This window comes from Candoia aspera, chromosome 7, assembly GCF_035149785.1.
Source record: "Candoia aspera isolate rCanAsp1 chromosome 7, rCanAsp1.hap2, whole genome shotgun sequence".
In the NCBI taxonomy this organism is placed as follows: Eukaryota; Metazoa; Chordata; class Lepidosauria; order Squamata; family Boidae; genus Candoia; species Candoia aspera.
The window spans coordinates 68,314,954-68,329,719 of NC_086159.1; the positions used below are offsets into that span (position 1 = coordinate 68,314,954).

A 14,766-nucleotide genomic window follows, 5' to 3' on the forward strand; every position below is an offset into this window, starting at 1 on the left:
CCAGTAAAAAGCTGGACTTCCACAGTGATCTAGCTGTACATAAAGGATTTTATTCCTTGCTGTAAAGCAAACCTCAGTATTTTAAAAAATGTAGTAGTGTCCTGCTATGTAATCCTGAAAATACGTAATATAGATAATACTATAAAGATGATGGAAGTGATTTTTAGCAAATATCATTTGGGAATGTGCCTATTTTTTGTACTTTTTGTTTTACTACTGAGATGGCTTTTGTTCAGGATCTAACATTTAGCAATTGTGTTGCTATAGAAATAGAGCATATGGGTCTTCCTAAGCACAGTCCCATGAGGAACTGCAGTACAGAATTATTCATTCTTCTACAATCCAGTGTTATTACTTAAAACACTTAAAGAGTATTTCAGTGGCTTTTTGTTTGGCCTGCTTTTCTCAAAGATGCCTTTTAGAGTTTTGACTAGAAGATCATATTGTTCTCTGTTGTATCTAAAGTTTTGTTTCGATAACCTGCAAGGTTAACCAATTTTGTTTCGGTAACCTGCAAGGCATGTCTGCATAAGAATGTGGCCTGTATAACTGTATATTTCAAAGAGACTTGACAGTAATTATTTTTTCATATTTTAAGTACTAGAATTTGAAAAACAACATCATTTGAGGGTAGAGGCTATGTTATAAAAGAATGATTGGAATCAGTATGTCACACATAATTGGGTTTGCAATTTTTGTGCCAAAATAGCACTGTGGAATACAGACCTATCTAACATTTCACTCCTAGGAGATAATTTTAATTTCATACTTTAAATCTTTCTCATGAATGACTCTGTTTAAAATTCTAGATGCGGCATAGCTATTGGCTGTTTATGTATCTATCTCATTTTCATGCTGGTACATAGTCTGGAGGAAGAGACTAGTATTTAATATAATGGTGACCGCAGGCACTTTAATAAGTTGGTTGATGGTAGTGTGTTATTGCAAGCAGTATGATTGTTCCCTTTCTTCTGCAGTTTGTCTTCTTGGTAAATGGATCAATTGAATTTCTGCAGTTTTTGTTTTGTTTCATTTTTTGAGATTACTGCATGGGACTATTTAGATCTATTTTCATATACTTACTTTCCCTTCTTTCTTAAAATATATTTATTTATCCTACTGGAATAGTTAGAATTTAAAAAAAAGGTCCTCAGTGAAGTGCTACTGTTGAAAGATATTTTGGAGAGACTATTGGCAACAGGCACTCCACTATTCCATAATCCTCCACGACATACTTCCTCTTTGGCCATTTTCCCACTAATGTCTTCTAGCATCTCTACAACAGAGCCATCACTGAAATGATATAGAGCTTGTGCTCTTTATTGTTGTTTTGGCACACTTATGGTTGGATGATTCTAGAAAACATAGGTCATTAGTAGGAAAATATGTGGAGTCATGAACAGGAAGCAGTTAAGTTGGCACAGTATGGATTCTGAAGCTATAGAGCTGTGTCCCATAACTATTGTTCTGTTCAACCAGCCTGTAAGGTCCAGACTCCACCTTGCAACTGTGAGGTATCAGATATTTCTGGGAAGCTCATAAGCAAGCCAAATAGTAATAGTTATCCCTATCAGAGCTTGGTGCAGACATGGCAGATAGTACCATTGCATCTCTAAATAGTTCCCATGACCCTTCTCCAATTTATTTAACACTTTAAATAATAATTACAATTTTAAAAACATTAAAATCTCACACGCTCCACAAATCTCCACAGTCTCCTACAACATCTAAAGAATCTTGGTGTGAGTATGCCATATTTTGCAAGTTTCCATCTACCTCGGAAAATTTCCTCTATGGGTGCTATGGGTTTATTGTGCATGATCACATAATCATGCCCCAAAAGGCTTAATTATTGAAGGTTATTGCATCTGACTATTGAAGCTTCATTTTCATCATGTCTAGTAGTCAATAAATTGATTTAATACTTGTTCTTTAAGCCATCTGTGTTAGTATTCATTATAGCATTCTGTAGCAATAATTATAGCAGTAAACGGAAAGAATGGAAAGTGATGGGAAAGGATAAGTAAGATTCCTTAGTGTAACTCGGAAGACTAGCATGAGTGTATGGATTTGCCTATACTTTGCCTGACAATGCCTACTGTTCTTGAATATCTTTTCAAAGTCTTTGTAATAGTTCATTGGCTGGAAGAAGCCAGAAAAGTTCTCTGTGATTGCTTTTGATAGATATGAAAGACAGTTGATTCTTCCCTTCCTTGGAGCTAGCAGTTGCATTTAAACTATCTGTCATAGCAATTGGTTCTCTTCCTTTCCCTGCCTTTTTTCCCAACTTCAGTAAATACATATCTTCCTTTCCCTGGTCTCAAGCAGCTAAGATGTATTTCTGTGATATCCCTGAGCATTACTCATGTTTTTAGTGGGGGTTGTGAGTTTTCCTTCCTGAGAACAGGTTGTCCTACCTGAGAAAGGGAGAGATGGCATCAGGATATGCTACTGTGAATAGTTCACATTTCTTTCACTACCAGCAGTGTTTGCCTTCAGGAAGAATCTTATAATCCTGTGACTATGTTGCAGTAGCTTAAGTATGGAGCTTTTACTTTTATTTTGATCATCTGTCTGTGAATGTATGTCGATGCAAGGTTTCTGGTTTTCTTGGATTCTCCAGCTGGAAATGTATTGTGTAGAATCATGAAAAGTGAATTTTGCTGTGCCGAAGGATTGCAAAACTTTTAATGCTGGTTGTGGTTGGCTTTCTTTATTCTGTAAAACAGAATAATCTGTAAGAATATCAAGCAATAATTTAATTTAAAAAATTTAAACAAAATAAAAATGAATATTTTCTAGTGAACTGATTTTTCTTTTTGATCTGTACCTGTAGAAAACATACAGAATAGAACTGGGCTTATAGTGGATGTAAGAACTACCATGGACTTGGATTCTGGCTTTGGCATTATCCATTGATTACAAGCCTTTAAGCACAGTCATATTATAAAGAGAATTACACCTATTTAAGGAGAACCCAACAGTGTGTGTGTTTTTTATGTGTAAATACAATCAATAAAAAAAATATAAAAATGCTTACACTGAAGTTATTGATGCATCAGAACATGTAGCTTAGTAAACCATATTCAATGAATTTTTTCAAATAAGACAGTGGTATAGTAGTTAACTCTATAAAAAAAGAATTAAATATCTTGCTCTCTTCCTATTTAACCTTTATGTTAATGATACTGTAATCGGACATGATTGAACGGATTAAAAAAAAGGCTATGAAGTCACAAAGTGTCTTCTCCCCCACACGTAGTGGAAAGAAAATTTCAGTTTTAATGTGTGCCAATGACATGGCTCTCATTTCCTGTACCAAGACTGGCCTTAGAAGATTATTAAACCAGATTAGTTGATTACTGAAAGGGAAAAACTGAGGATAAATTATAATAAAATGAAAGTAGCAGTCTTTGGTAGAAGCAATGCTAAACATAAATGGATAGTTATTGACCACTAAATAGAGCAGCACCCCTTTTTAAAATGCCTAGGTATCACCTTTCATAAGTGCCCTGTGTATGGAACACACATTTAATCACCATTCTAGCAACTGCCCAATGCATAGTGGGGCTTATTCTGACGTTATTCTATTCTAAAGGCAGGCAGTTGGTATCCCCTGCACTTAAAATATTCCAGCGTAAGGTGATGGCCCAGATGCTGTATGGGGCTGAGATCTGAGGGTGGGGTAAAAAGGCTATTGCTCAATTGGATATAGTCCAAAACAACTTAATAAGGAAGATCTTGGGCCTCCCCCAGGGCATTTCTGCTGCTTATCTACATAAGGTTGGAGGTATGGCTATCTTCCATTGCCATCAGAGTACATCTTGCTTGCTGGGGCGGTATAAGAAACTACTATGGAAAGCATTCAAGAACCCACCTCACCAAACTTTGTTTTTTCCATTACCCATCTGGGAATGGAGAAAAACTTTTGTCCTACAAATCTGTTCTCTTTGGGGTAACTCAGTTCTTCAAACAGAGAAAATATCAGAGATATTTTTTGAAAGGAATGCCAGTAAAAGTGCTACTACAGTACAGATACCCAAATGTTCATCTTTATTTTGTCATTATATATAAAATCATAGGAGTCTGACCTAGTATCTGGTTAATGTTATGAGCACACCACTGAGAAAGGTTTTTATATCTCTTTGCTTGCAAACCATGCCTTCAACATATTTGGAAGGCAGATTTTATAATTGCCCTGTTCAATACCATCTCTGTCCCTGTGGTCCTGGTTAAGTGGGGAGCATCATTCACTTTGTCCTCCACTACCCCATTTACAAAGAGATTACGGCCAAATTATTGATGGTAGATGAATTCAAAAGCTCAGACCTTGAATGGTTGATTTATCTTATTGCAGTTTTGTTTCCAACTTTTACTAGTCAGGTTGCTTTGCTATCATGTAAACTCAGAAAGAAATATTTAAGTTCTTAATTGTAGCTCTGGCTTACCTTGTTTTGACTTCTTTATATCTAGCACTCTTTTTATTATTTTATTTCATTTTATTGTGATTTTGTTTAATTGTATTTTATGTTATATCATATTGTTATGGCCTGTGGCTACAACAATACATTTATTTATTTATTTATTTATTTGCTTGCTTGCTTAACTAAATATCTAAAGTGTAATAATGCTTCAAAAGTTGAAGTATAATTCAGTTAATAATTGCATACTATTTAAACTTTAAATGTGCTGAAGTTTCTCAGCATTTTAACACAGAGAAGTAACATGAATAAGCAGAACTTTACACGCAGGGCCTTCCAAGGGAACACGTGATTTGTAATATTTGTGCAGCAGTTATTTGTTTGTTTTATAATATCTGTATCCTGCCAAATGCCGGTGTGATTTCTAGCACTTTCCTTTACTTGTAAGCCGCTCAGAGTCACTTAGATAGTGAGATGGGCAGCATATAAATTTGATCAATCAATCAATCAATCAATCAATAAAAATAAATAAATAAATAAAAACAGTAAGAACAATTAACACCAGAAAAATGCCACGTTCCACACCAGGGATCATTCTAGTTAAAGGATCACTCTCTAACAATGCTATTAAATAACACTTGTGAAACTAGTTTTCTGAAATGGGTAGGTGCCCTCAAATAAGACAGACTGCCTTCTATTTGAAGGAAACAGCCCTGACTCTCCTGTATAGACAGTGTGCAAGTTAAAATGTAATGTTACACACACACACACACACACACACACACGTGTCTTTCTAAAAGCTAACAGAATAAAATTCTGTTACAGGGAGATGTTCAATTGGGTGTACTACACCTGAGTGAATGGTCTTTTTTCTACACTGTTTTTTAAGAATAGGAAAATGATTGAAATTATTGTCATTGAGCTGAAAAGATAATCAGATGCAGTCCATTAGTCATCTTGTCAGCAACTTCCACCACAGAAGCTTATCATCTTGTAATGCAATCTGCCTGTTGCTAGATGTCGGAGAAAACATTACTGTACCATGTTGGAATTTTTTCCCTCTCTTCTTCTCTAGCAACGTTATTGTCTTCATTTGTGTTAATTTTTTCCTGGCTTCCAAGTTTTATGAAATAACACATTAGATGTCCTAGATCTAGGTTTGGTTTGGTTTGGTTTGGTTTTAAGATGTATGCTAGAAAGAGCCATAGAAAAAAGTTGTGTGTGTGCGCGCGCGCTCACACACATACACAGTTTTCTGCCTATCTTTTTGACTTCCAGCTTTCTGGAAGAAGTCTCTGATATCCTTTGTTTTTTTAAGCCAGGAGAATTCTGCTTGTTATGCTTGCTGAGTGTAATGTGGATAGATATGCTATGACCCCAAGAGAGGGGACAGTACAAGACCTGGAAAAATGTATAGTCACAACAGTTTCAATGGGCCATGCTTCCTCTAAAATCTCTTTCTGCATCATCCATCCATTCAGGTTTGGGGAGGATATGTTCTGTTTAGGAGGACATTGTAGGAATTGGGTGATCTTTTTAAGTTGCTTGCAAGAGCAACGTTTTTTCCTCAAATGTAATGTAATGTATATTAATGTTATCACAGTAAGATCAGTGTAGGAGGGGAATGGGAAAAGTACACATAAACAGTGATGGAATCACCTTGGTACTGTAATCATAGAGCCTTCTTGACTTGAGTTGACAATGTGCATTCTGAAGTGTTATTGCTCCCAATCCCTACTGACTTGCAGATTATGATGATTAGGACAACCAAAGACTCCCTCTGAGCGTGTTGTTTCAGATTGAAAATCAGTGCTTCAGCCCTAGGTGTTATGTCTTCAAGATGAGCTGCAGGAATGTGATGCCCAAATCGAATCTTAGTAACATGGTTGAAAGGGTGGATTTGTTAAACGATCAACAAATGTCAAATATTCCATTTGTTAAAATTGTGAATTTTGTCAAAACCCTATTCTATTTTTTTTTCAGGACACTAACACTATATTATTAAACTGAACAAATTTTAGTGTGGCCTGTGCTTAGAGGCAACACTGTCTAGTGTTGTGCTCTACACTTTAAAAGTCATCCTTGAGCTTTGAAATTAGCTGTAAATGTAGTGAGAAATTTGGTTCTCTTTTCTATGTAGTTCTTTGAAAACAACTTTGAGAATGTGCAAGCGAAAGTGAGATGTTTACTACCTAATCGAATGTGGCCAGATGTATTTCTTGTAATTTATGGCTCAAAATTAGCTAACACGAAAATTTCTGATTTTTTAAAATATTGAAACATTACTATGACTTCAGGATTTAAATATTTTTTTACATAAAGAAGTGTACTGAAACAGAGGAGAGAGAGAGAAAAGAAGAGAACATTCCACGTTCTAAATTTTGAGCACATCTTGATTGTTGCTAATCTTGTCTTCTTTCATATTAGGATGGCCAATCAGACATTTTGTACACATTTTGGACAGCAGTAACTCAAACTCTGGCCTCCCAATTTCAGAAAGCATCTGATAGTAAGTACTGAACTCAGTATGTATGGTAATGACATTTTCTCCAGTTATTAGTTTTATAAATCTTCCCACCACCACCTTCTGTGGCACCCATTTTGACCTGGATAATATAGAGAGCAGGAAAGTGGTTGTCTTCTCTCCATAGGTAATCTAAGTTGAAATCTGAGTAAATTTACTTTCATAATCTTAATTTAGGCAGGCTCTCCTTAAAAGAATTAGACTTATTCAACTCAAGATTTATGTACTATTTGAAGGTACTGCCTAAGTGAGGTAGGGTGTTGTTTAAATATTTGACTGAAACTAGGGAAAGGGAACTATGTGTTTTTTTATTCAAATCTAGAAGATGACTTTTCTGCAAATTTCCTAGTATTTTGTTGCTGTATAAATGAGTAAGTAGATAGCATCCACATGAGCATTTTCATAGTTTCAGTTATCCAGTCACTTGTTTTAAATCAGAACATAGTACTTTGTGGTTTAGCAGTTGTATTATATTACAGAGTTGGAAAGGATCGGAACATTAGCTTTAATGGTAATGGAATTTGAAAGGATTCCACATCTTTCTTGTTTAGGCTTGCAGCGCATCACTTCTTTCCTAAGTACAGGTTATAAAGAAAAAGTGTGTGAATGCATCCAATTGCAGCTGCAGGGCACTTTAATCTGAAATACAACCACGTAAGTCTTCCTATCCCCATTTTTATTCTTTCCAACACAACGGAATTTTGGAAAGATATTATATAAAGGGACTCTCTTTCTCTGTTGGTCTGTCTTTCGTTCAGCAGGATGACTCCCTGAAAACTGAACAGAATGGGACCAAATGTGTTCTGGAGGAAGAAGCCAGGAAACAAAGGATTTTAAAGTAGGCCTCATCTGGCTTGAGGCAGCAAAGAAAAACATGCCAGAAAACAAATTCTCAGGTTATTCCTATAGGCGATGCAGTTGGGCAGTGGCCCAGAAGGTTGCTGACTGCACCGTTCTAAGCTCTCCTCCCTTCTAGTCATATGATCCAGAGCAGAGTGTATGCAGCCTACCATGAATATCCATTGCACACATATACAAACACAGCAGATGCAACACAAGGAGAAGGCAGAAATACACTTTACTTCATTACACAAAATATCTATAGCCACTTCCAGTAAAACGGTAGAAAAGAATTCCAGAAGCCTCATTCTGCTTTCCTTAGTTTTCTTGTTTTTCATTGCTCTCTCTGTCTCTATATTTTTACTATTAGGACAAATAATTTCAGCAGAAAAATGGCACTAGAGGTGGGGAAAGCTAGATAGAAAAAAATTGAATTGTCAGTTTTATACTGCAACTTATTAATAATCATCTTCCCCAAATGTGACTGTTACTAGAAAAAGATATAAAGAAAAAGATATTCATTAATGTGTCTGCTTCGGATGTGGCTCTCTAACATTTGCAGAGCTAGTTTATTGTCTGTATTTGTTGCAAGAATATTTTGTATGAGATGTATTACATTTTTATATTTTGTATACTGTGATTTCTGAAGTATTTGCTGAAAAGCCTTTTCATTTGCAAAATTAAAGCAAAAGGTACATAATGTGCAGCTATAAAAACAAACCTGTAGAATTTAACAAATTAAGTACGTCCATTCAAAGTATGTATTTCTTGATATTATTGAGGAAACAGCTAACGACTAAGGAAGTTATTCAGTGGTGAAATAAATATTATTGCACTTTTTTTTCTGGGACATTTCTGAATTGAATCGGAAGAAAACAGATCTCTTGCATAACTTACTTCATCTTACAGTAAGAGTAATTAGAAGACAAGGTATTGTTTGTCTAAGCCTCCATTTGTTAATGCTAATGATTAAATAATTTTTCATAGCAAGCTTAGATTCTATTACAGAAAGAAGTAATTTTACGTTGAAAATGTAAAACAGATTGTGGGTCAGAGAAAAAGTAAGGTTATTAGGGCCTCCAGACTATGGATCATATATTTTTATTAGACTAGAATAGGTGCATAAAAGCGAATAATAAGGCACAGCAGGAATTCCCCTAGTTGCTTATTCACTTATATCCAGTGTGAAGATAAGGTACAGAACTTACAACTGATGTCTCATCCAGATATACTTTGTTATTGAAACTGCTTTTTTATAAGCACTGAATTTCCATACACCACTGATTTTAAGCAGCACAAAAGTTATAAGTTTCCCTGAAACTGATAGGGCTTGTTTTAAGTAATATCTGTATGGATTTTGTCTTTCAGCTTCCATGTTTTTGAAACAAGCTTTTGAAGGAGAATACCCTAAATTACTGAGGCTGTATAATGATTTCTGGAAGCGTCTTCAACAATACAGTGAAAATATTCAGAGAAACGTTATTACAAATGGAAGTGCGGAACACTTATCTGAACTTCCACAAATAGATGATGATGATGATGATGATGATGATGCACAGGACATATTCATGCAAAAGAAACAAGATTATGAGTATGAGCACTTATGTATGTAATTAGAGAACAGAAAATTTCGGACTTCAAATTCCCTGTAACTAACTAGGTCATTTTTTGTAGCCCAGCATAATATTTATAAATATAAATTGGGCTTGCTGTTAACAAACCCACTGAATCTATTTCAATAGAAGCAGATTGAAGCTTAGTATATGTTTGAATTGGTTTATGAGAATTTTTTTTTGCACAAAACTCTTGATCAGTATACCTGGAGTTCTCATAATGTGGCTTAGTAAACTGCCATAAAGCAACCTCCCTTAACATTTAAATTTCTATCAGAATCAATAAAAATTTAGGATAGCCCACCAGAGGATAGTATAAGGATAGACAAATGAAAACAGGGAAGAAGTGTCCATTAGTCAACCATTTTTTAAAGTTTACAGGTATATTCTATTTACTGGCACAGCTATATGGTTGTTTGAAGAGTTGAGGAAAAACTCATTTTATGTTAAAGAGCAACAGTTCTTCATTAAGGTACAGGTATGAAGATCCCTGCTGATGGGCCCATAACATAGATTGCAGGTAACAGCTTCAAGGGTTTTTCATTTCTGCCCTAGAAGGTGGCCTCAAAACATGGATATTCTGTCTGGGGACAGATGAGTTTAGTGTATACAGAATTTTTTATTTTAGGTTCAGAAATATCCAGCTTTGATCAATGTTTCTTGATGTAGAATACCAATACACTTAATGGGTTTTTTTAGTTACTAATTTGAACAGTGTATACATTTAGAAGAATACATACCCAGCTATGCACATCTCTGTTGATCAGCATCTTTATAAGTAATAAGGCTCTTTGCAGAAATACTTGCTTTTTAATCTGTGATGTTTAGATTAGATGTATGTTTGTTTACAATATTGCTGGAAATTATTCTCTACAAGAGATGAAAAGATGTGATTGAGAAACTGTCAAGTTTAGTCAAGTCTCAGATGGGTTGCTAAGGTGCTGTTTGAAAAATGAAAATAAATATTTTTATCTTAATCAATTGCTCCCACTTTCTAGCCCAGAAAAAGCTCTAAAAAATTCTTTGCAACCTTATGAAGCTGCCTACTTATCAAAATCATTATCTCGGCTCTTTGATCCCATCAACCTTGTATTTCCTCCTGGAGGTCGCAACCCTCCTTCAGCTGATGAGCTTGACAGCATCATTAAAACCATTGCAAGGTAACTGTAATAAATTTCAGGGCATAACATACAATGTAATTTTTCCCTTTTTAATCACAATTTTGGAACGAAGAGTTCTTTACTGTTAAGTTATTCATTTCTTAATCTTCTTATTGCTACTGTTGTTTTATTTCTAGTGAGCTGAATGTGGCAGCTGTGGATGTAAACCTCAGCTTTGCAGTATCAAAAAATGTGGCAAAGACCATACAGTTATTTGGTGTGAAGTCTGAACAACTTGTAAGTGACTTTTTTGTTATCAGATAATTGTCTTTTTCAAGACTAAAAATTGATGGAGCAGGATAATGGCACAAATAGCAATTTGATTTGAATTGAGTTTGAATAATTAAAAGTTACATATGAACTGTAGATAAACAGACTGACATGTATGTTGCTGAAATAGAGCTTTGTTCAGGATTTTGCTGACCATTCCTGCAGGGAGTAGTTTTATGATAATTGAGTCTGCACAAGATGTTTATAATGGCTTTAGAATTCCATGATTTTTTTAAAAAAGAAGGAATGTTAACTATCCTGAAACCTGAAAAAAAATGTAGGAATATTAACCAACCTGAAACCAATATTAGGGTCCAAGAGAAATGAAACTATATTACTGTAGTATTTTAGAACTGCAAACCAATTTCTGTTTACACTGGAAGCCATAAGTGAGCCTGCCTTCCATCAAAATTGCACAATGACTAGGGTGGACAAGCTCATGTAGCCCTTAATCTGATTATAAATCTCTCTGCAACTGATAAGTTTAGATGTCTGGTAAGAGTGTTTTGCGCCTCACCTGGCAGTCCTCTGAGTGGAAGCAAGAGAGGGAGGAGGGGGAGTGGTGAGAAAGGAACTGGCATCACAGAAGGAAAGAGACAAGATGGTTCTGTCCAGTCTGTTGTTGCAGTCACCCAAGGAGAGGCTACTTTCAGCACCACTGTGGCCAAACCTATCAGCTCTTCTGTCCCCAGCCAGCTAGGGAATTCTGGGAGTTGAAGTCAACACATAACTAAAGTTGCCAAGGTTGAGAAACACTGGTCCACATGATTCAGTCTCTCACTGAATCATCCCATTCACCCTATTTACTGTTTCCACAGCCATTTCCTTGTGGGCACCTCAAAGGGTCTGTGGAGCTTGTGGCTGGGATGGTCTTCTTAGCTTTTCAAGAAGTCAATTCATTGGCAGATTGGACTCTCTGTCTTGGTTTTGTCCCTGAGGTGAAGTCATTATTACAGCTTGTTCTTTGACACCAGTGCTGTTTAACTTAGTAAACAAGGGACCTTTTTCTTTGTATAGGACTGTCATTGTTGAAGTATGTAATGGCAGTGCTTTTCAAACCCTGGAAAGCTGGGCATGTTCAGATGATAGCTTATCAGAAATACAAACACTTTCCTCCTCTACCACCCCCTGCCCCATCACTCCCAGTTGCTGGAAGAGACCTGTTTCCCTCTACTCTCCCATCCTACCCATCGCTCTGATGCCAATTTGTTTGTTCCATGTGTTTCAAAGTCTTTATTTCAAACACTAACTGCCTTTTAATGAGAGAGGCTCAAGATGACATGTAGAACATTAACCAGAAAAAGTCCCCAACAACAACATCAAACAATTACAAAAGGAAAAAAAATTAAAAAGCCAGAGTTTTCATAGCACCTCAGGAATCAGCTGCTGAAAGCTGAAATGTGTCCAGAGAACTTAAGCTCTCATGTGGTTAAAAAATGCTTGTGTTTCTACACAACCATCACAGCTGATGTTTATATAGAACATGTGCTTGAAGTTAGAATAACAGTTGGTTGCACAACACCTGTAGGTTCAAGGGAGCCTGGTACACCCTAAAACAAAGCTGCAACTTCCCTAGGAAATAATTTTAGTTTTCAATCTGGTTGGCTCATTGGATCTTGCTCTCATGCTAGATATTCTGCTTATTGCCTAAGACATAGCCTATTTATTTGCTTTGGCATGTCTGCTCCAGAGCATGTGACCATAAGCGACAGAAACCCAGCTTCAAATTCCTAATTAATTGCAAAGTCAAGCTTTCTCAGCCTAATTTCTGTCACAGGGGATGGCAAAAAAAAGTGGTTGAGAGGAAGGAAGCATATTGTAAACCTATATAGAGGAAAATGTGGATAAAACACATCAGTGGCTAGTTTTGAGGATATGAGAAAGCTGGGCCTCTTGGAAGACAGACAAACAGACATATATCAAATATTATATATATTTGTCCCTGCAAGTCATTCTTGACTCCTGGCGACTGCTTGGACAAAGTCCAAAGGATGCTTGTTATAATCATTATTGGATATTATTCTTTGCTTCTTGTTAACAATCAAGCTTGATTTCCCCCCCACCCCCATTTTGTCATGTCATGTCATGTCATTCATGTGTGTGTGCGTGTGTGTGTGTAAAAGATCTTAAGTAAATTTGGTTATGTTTTATTTTACTTCATTTTTTTAAACTATCCTGTATAAAAAAATCGGTTGGATTGAGGAGGAGGGGCAGGCTGGGCAAAGAAAAAGAAAATCAATATGCTGCTGAAAATAATTGAGAAGTTGGCACCAGTCACATGAGTAATAGGATGGCTAGTCTGTAACAAAGCATTATAAAAGAGAAAAGTGTTTTCCTGGTTTTCACATAATGGCTAAATTTGCCCAACACATTATACTAGCCAAAAATAGGGTTGGATAATTGTGATTTGTGTGTTGTGGAAACCTTGTACGAACCAGGCCATCTTGTTAAGCCATAATGTAATGTACTTACCTGCATGATACGTAAATGCAGCATGTTATGCTAACTTGGATTTATGGTTTAGTGCATTGAGAGGACTGAGCCAATGAGTAAAAAGTACTTTAGGGTGAGTCTTCTGTTCAGAGTTTAAAAGAAAGACAGGCTGATAAAGGGAGAAGTATTTTTCAGGTGTGGGGTTCCTAAGCTATTTAAGCTGCATCACCTTGCAGTGGGCCCAGAAGCTAAATAAATGGGTGTAGCTGTCTTAGCATGCTGTAATGGGATCCCATCTGTTACCTTGGTTAACATCTAATGGCCACTTTCTGCATTCTGCTCCAGGGAGCCTCCCATGGTGGCACAGCAGATAAAGTGGCTTGTCCCAAGCATCTTAAAACAGGCCCAATTTCTATGGGAGAACGTCCTTAAATTACTCCTTGATATGAAGACTTTGTTGAGCTACCATAGCAAACAAATAGTAATAAACTTGTGCTCCAGCATCTTAACTAATGCTTTTTAAAGACATCTTGCATATTGCAAATAAGAAATTTTGGGGAGGGACTTTGAGTTCTTCCATTTTCAAATACAATATAGTATTTAGTTTCATTTAGAAGAACGGACACTTTTCACAATACTTACAGTCCATCCAGTTGTCTGATTTCACAGAGAATGACATTTTTATTCTTTATATTGCTGGCTAATGTGGCTATTGTAAGAGGAGTGTTACTTTTGGCAGTCTCAGGTTTTGTCACACCAGACAAATAGTGTAAAAGTGAGAATGGCTGTGACAAAGTTGAGTGTGTATTTAGTACTAATAAAGAAAGTATCCACTGCTTAAAATTCACTACTCAGGAAGTCCTAGGCATAATACTTAGCAAAATAATAGTAGTAATAGTAACAATAATCATCATAATCATCAGGCCATCCTACAGATTTCCAGTGGATGGGAGAGAAAGACATTCCCATCTAGAATGCTGATAAATCGTAATTCAGATGATACCTTGAATCATCTCAGTACTGTGATGTTGAGGGTCAACAGTACAATCTAGTTATTAAACCCAGTGCTGCCACCTATCAAACTTGGCAGTTTAAATAAAATCATGAAACCAGAGGTAAAACTATAAGAGATTAAAATGAAAATTGTCCATGTAAAAGAAACATTCAAGCTTAAACTGCTGAGTGCGATGGGAATAACATCGGAATAAATCATGGGCAGGAAAGTGAATCTCTGACCTCAGGAACAACCATTTTAATTTGGAATGTGAATTATTATCTGTAGGATGTAAGCCTCAGGATCTTCCTGAGTAGTGAATTTTAAAGGGTAAAATTATCATTTCAAGTGTTTGAGAAGGAATAATTCGGTTATTATCCTTTGGGGGGAGATGGGAGGTGATAAAATTTGATAAATAAAATAAAATAAAATAATTCAGTTATCTATTCCTTGGAAGATCAACAAGGAAATGATACAACATGTGCATGCACAGACACACAGACACAATAGG

The 14,766-nt window shown here is 36.1% G+C and overlaps 1 protein-coding gene across 2 annotated transcripts in view; it reads left to right on the forward strand.

The window, feature by feature from the left end:
• Positions 1-14,766, forward strand: part of COG5 (component of oligomeric golgi complex 5) — a 139,224-nt gene that overhangs the window by 93,756 nt on the left and 30,702 nt on the right. For both annotated transcript variants that reach the window (XM_063308002.1, XM_063308003.1), the window contains 4 exons: positions 6,849-6,930; positions 9,154-9,376; positions 10,397-10,558; positions 10,696-10,795. In XM_063308002.1, coding sequence (XP_063164072.1) covers positions 6,849-6,930; positions 9,154-9,376; positions 10,397-10,558; positions 10,696-10,795 — 567 coding nt within the window. The remainder of the gene's footprint in view (positions 1-6,848; positions 6,931-9,153; positions 9,377-10,396; positions 10,559-10,695; positions 10,796-14,766) is intronic.